We start from the raw sequence: 15,204 nt of genomic DNA, 5'->3' as shown, positions 1-15,204 counted from the left end.
CCAGCGGCTCCACATACAACAGTTTCACCCATTTAATGAATCCGGGTCCAAAACCAAACTTGGCCAGTGCTGCCCAAAGATACGACAATTCCAGCGTATCGAACGCCATCGTGGCGTCCAAAGACGCCAAAATGGTGGGCTCCTGGATACAGTCGACTTTTGCGAGAACTCCATGTAGGCGCCGCAGGTTCAGCGCGGTGTTGCGATGCGGAATAAAACCAGACTGATCTGGATGAACCAAGTCGCCAATTACAGTAATCAGTCGATTTGCCTGGACCTTCGCAAGAATTTTTGGTTCGGCATTCAGGAGTGAGATAGGCCTATAAGATGCACAACCGTCTCGCGGCTTCCCCTCTTTGTGGAGAACCACAATCGTTGCAAGCCGTTGGTCCAGCGAAAGGGAGCCCACCTTAAGCGATGCATTAAACATCTCACGGAGATGAGGCGCCAGCGTCTCAGGACGAAGCTTGTATAGCTCGATCGGCAGACCATTCGGGCCCAAAGCCTTTCCGGAGCGGAGTGCGCGAATCGCCAGTGCTATCTCATCATTCGTCAATGCCGTGTCCATCAAACCTCTGTCGGAGACAGAGAGGCATGGCAACGTAATATCTCGTAACAATTGACGAGAGTCATCCTCCGGCCTATCCGAAACCGACGTATAGACGTCACGCAGATGATCTGCAAAACAAGTCACTATCTCTCCGGGATCCGTGACACTCACACCGTCAGCACGCACAATCACCGGAACCACTCGATTCACTCTTTCGCTCTTTTCCAGCCACCCAATCAGTTTTCCAGCCTTGTCACCCACATCATACAAGCGCCCCTGCTGTTCCCGACTAGCGAGCTTCGCAGCATTCGTAACCAGCGCCCTATAGTCCGACTGCTTAAGGCTAAGGGCGTGAAGTTTCTCCCTCGTGACTCCCCGCCCAAGATCCCCTTCCATACTAGTTATGTCAGACTCTAGGTGCACTACCTCTTCGTTTTTAAGCTTTTTAGCAAGGGAGATCAGGGATAGCGCCTGCCCACGGATCACCACCTTAAAGGCCTCCCACAATGTCAAAGCTGACGCGACGGAACCCTGGTTTTCCGCGAAAAACCGGTCCAGGGACTTCACCAATTGGGCACGAACTGTGGGGTCACGGAGATACCAGGGGTTAATCGGCGCCACCCTCCCCCCAGCCCCCAAGGCAATTTCCAAGTGGAGCAGCACCGGGGAATGATCCGAGATGCCACGAGCAAGATGTTTAACTTCCCCAATCATTGGGGCTTGGGCGGCCGGCATCAGTACATAATCCAATCTAGACAGGGAGCCGTGGGCCCCAGAGTGAAACGTAAACTGAGCCAGCCCCGGGTGCATCGTTCTCCAACAGTCAACCAGTCCCATAGTGTCAATAAAACCACCTAACCAAGAATGCGCCCCAGGGAGGTCTCTGGGCGGGTGTCGATCCTCTCTACCAGACACAACAGAGTTAAAATCCCCACCAACCAGCAACAGGCCCTCAGGGAGCCCAAGCAATAGACCTCCCAGATCCGCAAAAGTGGTAGTCTGCAACCCAGGGGGGACGTAAACTGAAACCAAACATAAAGTTCTACCCTCCCACCGGCCAACCAGCACTACGTAACGCCCCCGGTCATCGTGCTTCACCTCATCAATTTCCAGCGGGAGAGAGGCTCGGACCATAATGCCTACCCCTCTGGACCCAGTAGTAAAGCCGGAATGGGCCACCAAACGGTAGCCCCGTCTATTCAATGCCTGACAGGAGTTGCCCACCAAATGCGTCTCTTGCAAGAAGACAATATCAGGAGAGAGACGCTTCAGATATTGTAGCACCACCCCTCGCTTCACACGATCCCCCAAACCATTGACATTCCATGTTAAGATATGCAACCCCCTACCCCCCATCCCAACCACAGCGATCGTCCCACCCACTACGAGAGCAAAAAACAGAACTTCGATCACCTGGTGTAAAACTAACCTGAAACAACAACAACTCCCCCACCACCACCCCCCCAACTCCCATGACACACCCCCCCACCCTGCACCCCTGCACTAGAACATCTAGCCACCCCAACTCGCAGTGTGCCTGTCGCCCCGACATAAACCTAGTCTACGAAAAGAAAGAAAACTCCCCCGGAGGAGGAAGAGTCTCACCAGATACTCCGCAGCCCCCCAACACAAAAGGAAGGGCAATGCAGTCCCATGTACTAGGTCACCCCTGACCAAAGTCTGAGTTCAACACACGATTAGCCAGGAACAATAGTTCAGTAGTTCACGGGTGCTCCGCCGAGCCACCCCCGTCGTCCTCGGTCCGTACATCTCCCCCGCGCCGACGATGCAATGTATCAAGCCATTCCTCCACCGCATCAGGCCGGTCGAAAAAGGGGGTTTGGTCCTCCAGTTCAACACGAAGCTTAGCCGGGAAAAGCATGGCGTACTTCAGGCCCATGTCTCTTAAACGCGGTTTCACAGTCAGAAACCCCATGCGCTGTTTTTGGACTGTCTGAGTAAAGTCAGGATAAAAGCTAACGTCCACGTTCTCATACTTCAGCGGGCCATTTACACGGGAGGTCTGTAGGATGGCGTCGCGGTCCCTAAAGTTAAAGATCCTGGCGATGATGGGACGCGGTGGGGCCCCCGGCTTCGGTCGACCCCCCGGGACTCTGTGGGCCCGCTCCACCATGAAGTATTTGCTGAGGCCCTTCGGCACGAGGTGGTTCAGGATCAATTCCTCCACAAAAAGATCCACTGACCCATCCTCCGACCCCTCCGGCACACCTACAATGCGCACGTTGTTTCGTCGTGCCCGACCTTCAAAATCTTCCAACTGCTTGACCGAGAGGTCGGTGAGGGCCCTCAGACTGTGAAGCTCCGTCTGCATGTCAGTAACATCTTTCGTGAGGCCCGAGGTCGTGAGAGCAAGTGAATTGACCCTGTCGCTGGTTTTCGAAAGGTCCGCTCTGAGTAGGTTAACATCTATTGACACAGTGTCCAGCATGTGGGCCAGAGAGTCAAACCGCTGGCCAACCGATTCCTTCATGGCGTCGATGGCACCCATGACATCGTTAAGTGTCAGCTCCGCCGAGGATGACGGTCCCTCTCGAGCCACCTCTGCGGGCCCACTCGGACCAGGAGACCCCTTCTGATGGGCATACCGATCCATGTTATTCGTCTGCACATAGCCACCTCTCCGGGTAGCCTTGGGCCTTAGCTTGTCCCCGTCTAGTCGGGCCGCCATTACACGGCAGGGGAAACCAACCACCGGATGCCCGTGTGTTGCAGTGGTTCCCTGGGGGGGCACACCGCAATCAGTGGTAGACAGCTCCCACTACCGATCTCACCCGCCAGCCTCCGGGCTGCTCAGATGTGGAGCCTTCACAGGCACCCGCTCTCCACGTCACTGAGGAGAGTCAAAAGCGAAAGTGAAACCCGGGGTGCACGGGTCAGCCCGACGCTCCGGATCCGTTGTTGTTCAATTGGGACACGGGGAAGATGCCAACCCGAGCCCGGGGCAGCGTCGCGGAGCAGGCCTCTTTCCCAAAGACCGAAGAAGTAACGTTCCCAGAGTCCGATTTGAGTTTTGAGAACAGGGGTGTCCTCAGCGTAGGTTCACCCGTAGTATTCCTTCAAAAGATCAGGATGAAATCCAGGATAATCGTGGGAGGCTGCAGGAGTCTCGGGAGCCCTGTGCCTACGTGTCCATCATGGTTGCGCGCTAGGCTCCTCCGCCAGACCAAGCACTTTTAAACTATCCTGCCTACCAGTATGGATGACATGGGACTCCAATACCTTGTAGTCCTCTGACTTGGGTAACATTTCCTATACACTTATTTACCGGTAGCACCGGTCGCACCGCCCTAGAGCGTGTCTGATTGAAACATAGACACGCTAGTGTTTAAGGAAAAAGCAAACACTACGGCTGACCATAAGTTATGCACTTCAAATCCAAATATTTATAAAGTTCAATTCCTGTGCACAATCTTCCAGAGTACGCCGTAGGTCGACTCTACTGTAGACCAGTTCAATAAAGGAAAAGCAAAAGGGGAAGTTGCACCAGTAAGAAGTCCAAGTCCAAATAATATCTTGGATATTTTCTTTTTAATTTTCTCGTAAGAGATCCACAGCCAACGCGTTTCGTTCCACACTGGAACTTCTTCAAGGCAAAGCAGCAAAGCGGGGTACAATATAATGATATCCCGCGGACATGAGTAGTTATCCACAGACAATGTTCTGATGCAAGAAATATCAAAGGTTAATTGGTTTGGCTTGTGATATTCAAAGTAACAGGGTCACCAAGACCGGATAAATAGCTTAACAAGCATTTACAATGCAATGGTCTCGGCATTGGTAAAGTTAGAGCTATTGGCATTGCTCATGACATTATTTTTGTTTATGTTTTTAAAACATTTAAAGAAACGGCATTGTCATGAGCAATGACAATAGCTCTAACTTTAACAATGCCGAGACCGTTGCATTGTAAATGCTTGTTGTGCCTTGTTATCGCGGACCTAGGACACACATACGGATCTGGCATCTTGCGCATTTTGTAATTATTCAGTAACATACCATCACCAATCGCATAAGACGCTAGGTAAAACAAGCGTTGGTTGCTAATTTATCACCTCACATCTCAGTGCCAATCTCTTAAGATCTGGGGGCAGCAGTCACAGCTATGCGGCAAACGGAGCACCGTCCCTGGGGCACTGATTGCAGGAAGGGTCGTGACTTTAAAAAAAAATGCTTGTGCTAAGCTTCTTTCGGGTTCTCCGCCCCTCGCTCCATGGCACTCAGATGAGAACTGTGCCTCCGCATAAACCCTCCCCTCCCCGCTCTATCTATGTGGGGCCGCACTTCCAGCTCTGCGCACAAGCTATAACTATAACAAAATAATGTATGTTTGTATCACTGCCGAAGTTCCTGGTGCATTCGGCAAAGAAGGATCACGAGGCAAAACGATCACATCACATAGTCTAGCAAGACCAGGGTGGTGCAAGCTTCACTTCATTAGAGAAAACGCAAAACACATGTTGCAAGTGCAACACCAAGGGGGAGACTTTTGTTTGCTTTTTGACTAACTTGTATCTGTAATGGAGAGATAGTTTGGATGCGCCTATGGTGAAATGACTGTGCACACAACAGACATGCGTAATACTCCAAAACACTGCACGGATACAGTCCATGTTCACGCGCGAGGCACGCAGACCTACATACAGAAAGCTCTCAATACACAACCACGCTCACTGAACACAAACAGTTATTGCAATGCCATGGCACAAGTCCAAAAAAAAGGGGGGGGGGGCTAACTAAGTTAACATGCAAGTCACATCACGACGTGTGACGTCACTGCACGCGACATCGACTGTGATATCAAAGGAAGTGACATCACATCATCTGTAAAATAATTTTAAAAAATGAGCATTTAAATGGCTATTCGTGTAAATACTCACACATAACAATACAGCTGACATTCCTTGCAGTACAAGCTCTTATATTTAAGGACTGAACAAAGTGAAAAGCTTGCTTCCAAACCGGAGTGTCCCTTGAATGCTTGCTAAGTGATAACAAGCCTTTGTTTCCCCTCCACTGCGCTAGCTCCAGGGTGCTCCCACAAAAGGAGAACTGATGGCCTTTAAATTAGCCTTTTGTCTTGGGCTCAGCGGGTGGGGGGATCCACTGCCCCCTGCACGTTGTTACCCCGCGGAAAGCAGTCAACAGCGCAGGCGATCCTGAATATGGCAAGGGGACAACTCACTAGAGCGCAACATCTTAGGGGGGGGGGGGCGTCTACCCTCTACCAAACTTAGCAAAATTGGTACCTTAGTTAAAGTAACCCAGGTGCATTCGCTGTTCTTTATGTGTTAAAGACGCTGCTCTTGCCGGCGTTACTCACGTTATCGTCCCTGGATAGGTCGGGGTTGCTGTTTTCATCGCTACTAAGCTTCTGCTTCTTGCCCGGCATCTCGCTGTTTCCCGCCAGAGCCGCCCCGCTCTCGGACATGTTCCGCTTCCTAGATTGCCTCCCAGACTCGGTTCAACCAATGGCGGCCATGCAGCTGCTGCTGCAAACGCTAGCAGTCTATCGAAACAGAAATAAGACAACTGTTAACACTGTATGATACACCGCTTGTGTTAAGTATGTCTTTGTACTAAGGGTACGTACCACCTTGCCCGTCCCCGCTCTGAATTTAAGATCCAACCGCACTACGCTCCCCTCGCCCCCTCCCTCTTTCCTGGCTTTTCCAGTGCCTGGCGAATCTTCTGTCCAGCGATAGGGGGAAGGACTGGGGGGGAGGGGACGCAGCCACCCTGACATTCACAGCAGAAATGAAAGCACTGCTCGCGAACAAACACTTGGGAACAGCCTCGTGTAAAGGGCGCGACTCTGCTGACCCAATAAATGCCATTCTTTTGAGTGCGTCCAGGATCACACGGGGCCGTCCCCCGCCACTCACCCAGAAACAGTAGGCTGCTAATGAGAGCGACGCTGCCCTTCTATGTAAATAATGCACGTCAAACAGTAGGGCACGTTTGACGTGAGTGATGACACTTCACGCCAAGCTGTATAGGCACTTACTCGGTGTCTGGAAATGGACGTATTTATATGTAAACATAAATAAAATGTGGCTTAGTGTACACAACGAATGTTTTGCTTGGATCATGAAACGTGATGCGCTCCGACGTCCAAAATGACAGGCAGCGCTATACAAAACCATAAATTAAACAAACATCAGCTACCCTGCGGTGTCACCTACCATTGCAGGCCCCTTACAAAGGTTTTTCAGACTTTTGCAGTTTTTATATAGGCCGAACTCGACCCAAAGGTATTGGAACGCTTTAAATGAGCACCAGTTACCTCACACGAGGACACATTCATTTTTGGTAGGCAGTGGGAGATTAAGTGATATATCCAGAATCACAAGATGTTGCCACCCCGAGACTCGAACCCACTTCCCCAGCTCCAAATCCGGCCAGGGCAGCTCTGGTTGTTACGCCGCATCCAATTAAGCATTTATTTGGGAGGGATGGAGTTTAGTCTTGGTGTGGGAGAGACACGCAGATTCTACCTCAAATGTTAAGAAATTTGATACAGAAAGTTTTTGAGCAATGTTCACTTCTCAAGTTGAAGGGCGGGTTTCATGTTCAAGACAAGGAGGAAGCTGCGAGCTGCAATGGATACAAAAAACGAGGAGAGCGAGACCAGGGGAAATGGATACCACTGGAAATAAACGGTTCTGGATCGGCAGCGCGCACAGCGTTCGGTAATCTCAGCAGCAGAGGGATGAGGCACGTGGAGGAGCCGGGAGGTGAGGGAGCAACGCCGGGACACCACCGCCTTTCTCCGAGGCACAGCAGAAAATGCCTCGGAGAAAGGGAGTGTCCTTTTCGGATTGGGGGCGTGTTTTGCTGTTGTCTCCTCCCTGAGACTTCTCGCAAAAAACACGCCCCCCGATCCGAAAAGGACGGGGCAGGATTAGAGTGACGGGACGTCTTCTCCAATGGCTGGCCAGCATTTACTAGGCCAGCCAATGGAGAACAGGGAAGAAGAGGGGCGGGTTCAAGCCCCTCTTCACCCAAGTCATTATGTCTCGCGAGCGAGACTGCGCAAGCGCAGCCATCGCTAGCCGAGACCTAAAAATATAGGTGACCACAGTATCGGCTCCTTGGTACGAGCACGGGATGAATTCCAGTATTCAATGAGTGATTGATTTGGCTTGTAAGATTCATAGAAAAAAGGTCACCAACGACAGGATAAATAGCTTAGAAGTACGGGCGACCAGGGTGTCGGCTCCTTGATACGAGCACAAACTGGATTCTTGGAAATCCAGTGTCCCCGAAGTATCCCGGGGAAGCGTCACAGTAACGGACCGAAAGCGACACGCTAGTGCATCACATATTAAATCAACCACCCGATTCTGCAGCAGTAATACATATGTATTACCAGAGCTCCAGTCCATACTAAGGAGAGGTTTAGTGCATTACATGCTTTATGAAATATTCATTAAAAGTGCCCTCAAAACGAATTCTGACCAGGAAACGTTAACTTTGTGCAGATTTCATCATCTGGGTCGTTCTGCAGTGGGGCGGAGTACGAGCTGTTCTGAGCCTTATCTGCCCGCCCAGGGCAGGCGCCCTGGGGAGCCCTGGCAGGCTGAGGGCGGCACACGCCGCGAGGGAGGGGGTGAGAAAGCAGGGCTAAGGTGAGGGCAGAGCAAGTCCGGCAGGGCTCGGGGAGGGTAATCTTCTCACAGCCTGGCCTGCCCGCAGGCGGCTGCAGCAACCTCCCGAAACGTAATTTCTTGCTGGGAGCGGGCGCTCAGAAGCCCCCGTTTTCCAGGAGCTATGGAGGAGGACGGAGCTAACGAAACAGCAGAGATGACTTACTACATGATGCAGAGGTAGGAATTGGGCGTGGTGGTATCACGAGGGGCAGCTGTAGAGAGGTGCTTTAATCTAAAGTGCCCAGTTACGTTTACAGTGAACAAGCAGTTGCCAGCATGGTAAACAAAGAACAGGGAAGTAGTGCGATTTGCCGAAGATCACACAATTTAGTACAGTGAGGAAGCAGGGTGTGCAACTCCGGTTGGGATTTTAAAACCACCAATTTGCACGACTTCTAATGAGCCACCGCTCATCCACTGGACTGCACATTCCCGCCACTAAACCCAGATCTCCCAAAGAACACATCTCCTATCCGAGACCTTACGCATCGGGCAGGCCAGGTGTCTTCCACAGGAACATTTCACCCACTGACCGCATCATCCTCTCGTAGACCACAATCCTACACAAAGCCCCAGTAGTCACTGTCCTATAGTCTATTCCTCCACAGAGCCATATCACCCGCACAACAACCAAATCACCCTCCCACAGACTACACCTGCTCAACGACCACATCACCCTCTCATAGACTACACCCGCTCTACGACCACATCACCCTCCCATGGACTACACCCGCTCAACAACCACATCACCCTCCCATGGACTACACCCACTCAACAACCACAGCACCCTCTCATAGACTACACCGGGTCAACAACCACATCACCCTCCCGTAGACTACACCGGGTCAACAACCACATCACACTCCCTTGGACTACACCGGGTCAACAACCACATCACACTCTCATGGACTACACCCACTCAACAACCACATCACCCTTCCATAGACTACACCGGGTCAACAACCACATCACACTCCTTTGGACTACACCGGGTCAACAACCACATCACACTCTCATGGACTACACCCACTCAACAACCACACCACCCTCCCATAGACTACACCGGGTCAACAACCACATCACCCTCCCATGGACTACACCCGCTCAACAACCACATCACCCTCCCATGAACTACACCCACTCAACAACCACATCACCTTCCCATAGACTACACCGGGTCAACAACCACATCACACTCCTTTGGACTACACCGGGTCAACAACCACATCACACTCTCATGGACTACACCCACTCAACAACCACACCACCCTCCCATGGACTATACCCACTCAACAACCACATCACCCTCTCATAGACTACACCGGGTCAACAACCACATCACCCTCTTCTGGTCTACACCCCTCGTCGCCCGATGTCTACACGTCCTCCTCAAGACCAGTCTCCCGCTCAATTCCCTCGATAGGCGTGGTGTTATCAATGACTGAATGAATGACACGGGTTGATGAACGAACGCAGGAGTGAAATAAGCCTGGCTGCGAGCCTTCAGTGGGAGTGACCATGTGCTCCCCGAAGTTGTTTGCTTTTCAACCACGACGAGATCTACTCAGAGGCCCGGCTTCCTCAAACGACCAAATCGTGTAAGCCCGGGCAGCTCTGTTCATCTACCGTGGCGCGGTCCCGCTGTTTATGGAAGCTGGGAAGCGCCTCGAAGCAACCTGAGCGCCGACATAGAAACAGGGACAGTTGCAGCTCCAGAGGCCAGGATTCCGCAGGAGGTCGGCACCGCGATGAATACAAGAACAGGCCTTTCCAGTTATTCCCGAGTGTCAGGAAGCGGGTGGGGTGGGGGCCCGATCAGCAGGTTGAGTCTGTCAATATCTGACTGTCTCTGAGCTCCTGCAGTCGCCTCTTACCGTTCTGTTTGTTCTGCCCTGGGGTTGTGTATTCACTTGTCTAAATTCAGACATCCTTCTTCGCCTTTGCTTTTCTCCCATGCCTGAAGCCTGTAATTCACGTCGGCCCCTTGCACACCTGGAGTCTCCCGGGAATGCTGGGTACGCCCTGTCTGACGCTCTACTTGATAGTTACACCTGTAACGCACCTTGCTTTTTTGGGGGAGGCTTATGCGAAGCGAGAGCGGTGTCCAGCTCAGAAGTAGTGAGCAGGGCAATACTTGTGCAACAGTGACATCTCCTGGGCATGTAAGAGAAGGCATATGCTGACATTGGGCAGCTCTTTGTCTCTTATTACGGATAGCAAGTGAGCAGAGATCTTCGAACACATTTTAGGTCTCGCCTGACCCAGCGCTTTACCGCGATTACTTTCACTTTCGCGGCCGCACTGCCGCTTTGACGTTTGATCGTGATCACTTTCACTTGGCATAACTAATAGGTCTCGCTTTTGGGACCTTATAAGTATTTAGTTATGCAACTGTTGCATGGCTAAACACTTATAAGGTCCCAAAGGCGAGACCTATTGGCTATGCCAATGCTTGTTATTTTTGCAGTTTCATTTAGCGCGAATGTGGGCTAAGTGAATCAGAGCGCTTTACAAGAGAATACGCATAAGGGTATTAATTATCATAATTGAGAGGGCTCCAAAAAGTGCTACCAGGCCAGCCTAGAGCTACAGTGCATGTGCGCGGGCGCGCGCTGTGCTTTACCGCGATTACTTTCACTTTCGCGGCCGCACAGCCACTTTGATGTTTGATCACGATCACTTTCACTTTCGCGGCGCGAATGTGGGCTAAGTGAATCAGAGCGCTTTGCAAGAGAATACGCATAAGGGTATAAATTATCATAAAAATAAGAGATAAGCAACTATGAAAACTCATAGGTCCAGCAGCTCGAATCAAGGGAAAAAAGTCGGGCAGATTGTACCTGAATACATTGGATAAGTCAACACGCATTAAAAATGCAATAGGCCTCGCCTTTCATTAAGTTAAAGTCATTTGCTTTGCTATACAATACCATTGGCGAAGCAAATGGCTTTAACTTAATCAAAGATGAGACCTATTGCATTTTCAATGCTTGTTCCTCTCATGTGTTTATCTTGTCAGTATCCAATGGCTGAAGTACTGTTTTAATATGCTTTCGTGGAACTATTTTTTTCCAGGTTTTGCCTGCACAGCCCTTGTGCTTGCATTTTTCAAGTGCTGGTATTTCTTTTAGGAGGCTTAATTGGTTAGTCAAAAGTTTTCGTTTGTCGTCAGATCCGGTTTTCACTCCACGCTGCAACTTTCATTTCATCCACGAGGCATGGAACAACAGTGAAAGGCAGGCTGCGGGGCCGTCAGCTGATTGTCAGATGCATGTGTGATCCTGCGCACAGGAAGAATCAGGAGCTGCAGCAATGGTTCTCACAGCAGCACTGCCGCTGGTGTCCTGACCATGCAGGTCCGCCCTTCTATGCTGCTGAAAGATCACCATGGTGCACACGGGGACCCGCGTTGCCGTGTCTCCGGAAAAGGACGTTTTCTTATCTGCCTGAAGCGCATGATAGCTTGCATGTATGGTATGTATATTAAAATGAAAATTCTTTGATAAAGGCCCTCCTTTCATCTGCGCATGCGCACAAGTGCAAGGCGGTCCTTGGAGGCGGCCCAGTCTGCCAATCCACGTCTTTTGTGCAGTGCACTGCTGGTGATCAGTAGGACCCTTTTAAATATCATGACATTTACCTTTAAATCACAGTGAGACTCCACTGAATGACATACTAGTAAACAACTGTGTATGAATCAGTAGGGGATGTAGCTCAGTGGTAGAGCGCATGCTTTGCCATGTATGAGGCCCCGGGTTCAATCCCCGGCATCTACTACATGTGTTGTTTTCTAAAATAATACAACTAATAAATGTTTTCCCTTTTCTTGCTCCCTTTAGAGTTTTTTTTCCAAAATAGATTTCCATGGGGTGAGCAAATAAATCTTTTTAGAGATGTGTGAGCAGCTCAGTTCCTTGTAAATCTCTTCATCAAACACCGCAAATGCCCCAAGGGCAGGAACTGAAAAATACATAAAATAAGATTTTATTGAGAGCATGGCAAGACTTAAAACTGCATGCTACGGTCGGGATTCTATGCAGACTCGTATTAATTAGTCAGGGAGGTGAGAGACAGGGGGTCGGCAGTGCTTCGTACGCGTGAACGTGAGACGGGCTCCTCAATGCTGTAAATCTCGCAGATGGACTCTTCAGCTGTCGTCAGCGGCTTCTCCTCTCCGTAACTTATGAGGCTATTTCGAGAGTTCATCCCTCTCCTGCGCCCCTCTTACGTACGCTCACCCCGTCCGTCAGCTGCCCTCTGCCTGCCCTCGCAAGACGAAGCGGAGACTTCAGCCGAATTGGCAAACACAAGAAGCACAACGAGGCTCATTCATTACCTAGAAGCTAGAGAATCTTCCTCGAAGACACTCCATACAGTTACGGTGAAAACAAAATCATTATTACACAAGCGCCGCCATTCTCCTACATTGTTTAGTAAAAAAAAATAGTGCTTACACACTAATTAAAGCATCAGGTATAACGCCGGCAGTAAAAGATCCAATCCCGGTGGGCGGGGCCAAAAGGAGACAAGGCTGCAACAAGGAGGGACTAAAAAGCCTCCTTTACAATCACAAGCCAGTGTTTTGCATACAAGATGACGCCAGCGAATGAGAAAGATGGGAGGGGCTTCAACTCCGCCTCCGAGAGCTTCGGAATCTGTATCAATTCCAAGAAGCTCTCGCGCAGCGCATGCGCGCTGCTGCTCTCCAGCCAAGACCTAAAAAGGGGATGTGGAGAATCGATCATAACTTCAAGGAAATTGTCTCTTAGATGGAAGGGTTTTGATATCCTTTTTAAATGTGGCAAAGCTCAAGGTTGTGCAAAGGGACGGTAGGAGGGAGTTCCAGACCCTTGTTGCACTGCCAGAGAGGGCTTTTTTTGATAAAATGCTCTCTGAATGTTGAAGCTTGGAGCAGGAGGGCTTCAGCCTTTCTTGAACCCCCCGTTGAGCGCCAACGATTTTCAGTTTTCCAACTAAGTTGGCAGTGTGGGCGATAACATTAAGTCTTAATCTGTGCTCTTGCTTCATTGGGACGCCGTTGTAGGGTGAGAACTATAGGAGAAGTATGATAACCATTTTTGTGACCTGTTACAATCAGGGCAGGTGCAGAGCTTCAGGTGTGATGAAGAAACTGGGGGGAGGTCTCTCAAAGCGGCGTGGCTGATGTCATTAAGGGCGTGGCTTAAAAACACTTAAGCTAAATATCTGTACTTAGCATAGTGTGCCGCTCGACTGGTAGATTGCTGCTTCTGTCATTGCATCCAGATACACAATACAACACGTTACATTACATCTACAACAAGCCAGGGCTATTGGACTTGTTAATAGTTGTTAGTTTAATAAGATATATAAGCAACAACTATGGCTTTGCTGTAAATAATCTTGAAAATGCTTCAGTTCTGAAATGATGAGACTGAAAGAACTATAACGGGTCTCGCTGTAGTTACATCAAAGGAAGTGAAGGGTGGTACTGCTGCAAAGGTAAAATTTTTATTTTCGCCCTGAGGGTGAGGGCAAAAATGGAGAGCCCGATGGGGACCCCTCTCAGCACCTGCTTTTTAGAACTGCTGGTGCTGAGCACCGGCAGGACCTGGCCCACTTAAAGCCCTGTGCAGGTGCTTGAAGAACTGTTATCAGAAGGGGCTGATGTGCTTTGGGGAGAATGAAGAGAAGACTTTCCAAAGTCCAGTGTTGAGAGCACCAGCGCCTGGACTGACGTTTTGCTCTCCCGTTGAGCAATGAGCTCCCTGATGTTCGAGGGCTGTTTAAGTTGGTGGTGTGTGCTGTTGGCCATGAACGAGATTTGCTTCTGAAGGTGACTGTCAAGGGAAAATCCAAATGACTTTATCATTCTCCACAATAGCCAGTTTGCGGTTCAGTGGAGAGAAGGTATCAAGCCACTCTTGGGAGGGAGGTTGGATTTTTTTGTTGAGACTAGAGGACATTCTGTTTTTGCTGGGTTGAGTTTTAGGTGATGGTTTGTCATCCATTTTGAATCCTGTTGAGGGTCTTGGAGAGTAGGAGGATGCCAGGTAGATCTAGGTATCATCCACATATTGCTAATATCGAACTCCAGAGTTACTCAGAATCTCTCTAAGTGGTTGGAGATATAGATTAAACAAGCTTGGGGATATGATTGAGCCCTGTGGAACCTCTTCTGTTAGGTCAGTCTTGCTAGAAACAGAGCTTCCTATTTTAATTAATTACGAACAGTTAGGCAAATATATATCAAGCCAATTAAAGACTGAACCGTTGACGTGGGTCCTGTGTTCACTGTGCAAGTGGAACCAGGCTGCATCTGACTGAAGTGCCCCAATGAGGCCGAAGCCGGTCTTGAGTTGTGTTCTGGTTCAGCGAGGACCTGGCCCGCTGTACTGTTCTTATTGCAGTGCATGTCAAGACTGATTTTCATATGTCTGTGTCCAAAGTGAGGTGGTATGGTGGGCAAAAAAACAATGGGTTGGACTACTTCCGCACGCAATTGCCAGGGGTTAGACTTATTGCAAGCATTCCTACCATCACCTTTTGTGTGCTTGAAGATAAAGGCAGGAGCCAGCCCACGAAGTGCCTTGAATGTCCTATAAAGAGACTCCGGTTGAATCCTATAATTAATAGGGAGCCAGTGAATTAAGGTCCTTTTGCAGTGGCTGTATGTGTGACTTTTAAGAAGCATTCAGAAGCCACCCAGTTCCAGTTGCAACTCATCGTATTCAGAAATACCTCCTGAATGGAGTAGTATTGTCAAGACAGATCAGAATGTGTGAATTATCAGCATAGATGTATATTTTGCATCTTTTTTACCTAATTTAGAAGATATTGTTTTTGTACGTGTATTGCACAGGCAGTAATGCTCAATGAAGCCTTTTAACCTGATTCAGTAGATTTGGTGGACTGTATTAATATAAATTGTTAATTGGTAATACTTTGTATTGCAACATAGAATTTATAAAAAACAATTCATGCTTTATTCATGTATTTATTTAT

General features: G+C 49.6%; 1 protein-coding gene across 5 annotated transcripts in view; it reads left to right on the top strand.

Annotated features, from left to right (window-relative positions):
• Positions 1-15,204, top strand: part of ACACA (acetyl-CoA carboxylase alpha) — a 938,215-nt gene that overhangs the window by 92,899 nt on the left and 830,112 nt on the right. The window contains exon 1 of one of the 5 annotated variants that reach the window (XM_085649481.1): positions 8,245-8,397. The exons of the other annotated variants lie outside the window; for them this stretch is intronic. Within the exon in view, the coding sequence (XP_085505607.1) occupies positions 8,342-8,397 (56 nt within the window). The 5' untranslated portion in view covers positions 8,245-8,341. Of the gene's footprint in view, positions 1-8,244; positions 8,398-15,204 lie in introns of those variants that run through there. 5 annotated transcript variants of the gene reach the window in all.

Source organism: Triturus cristatus, chromosome 3_2, assembly GCF_964204655.1.
Source record: "Triturus cristatus chromosome 3_2, aTriCri1.1, whole genome shotgun sequence".
Taxonomy (NCBI): Eukaryota; Metazoa; Chordata; class Amphibia; order Caudata; family Salamandridae; genus Triturus; species Triturus cristatus.
This window is presented reverse-complemented; position numbering and strand designations above follow the sequence as displayed.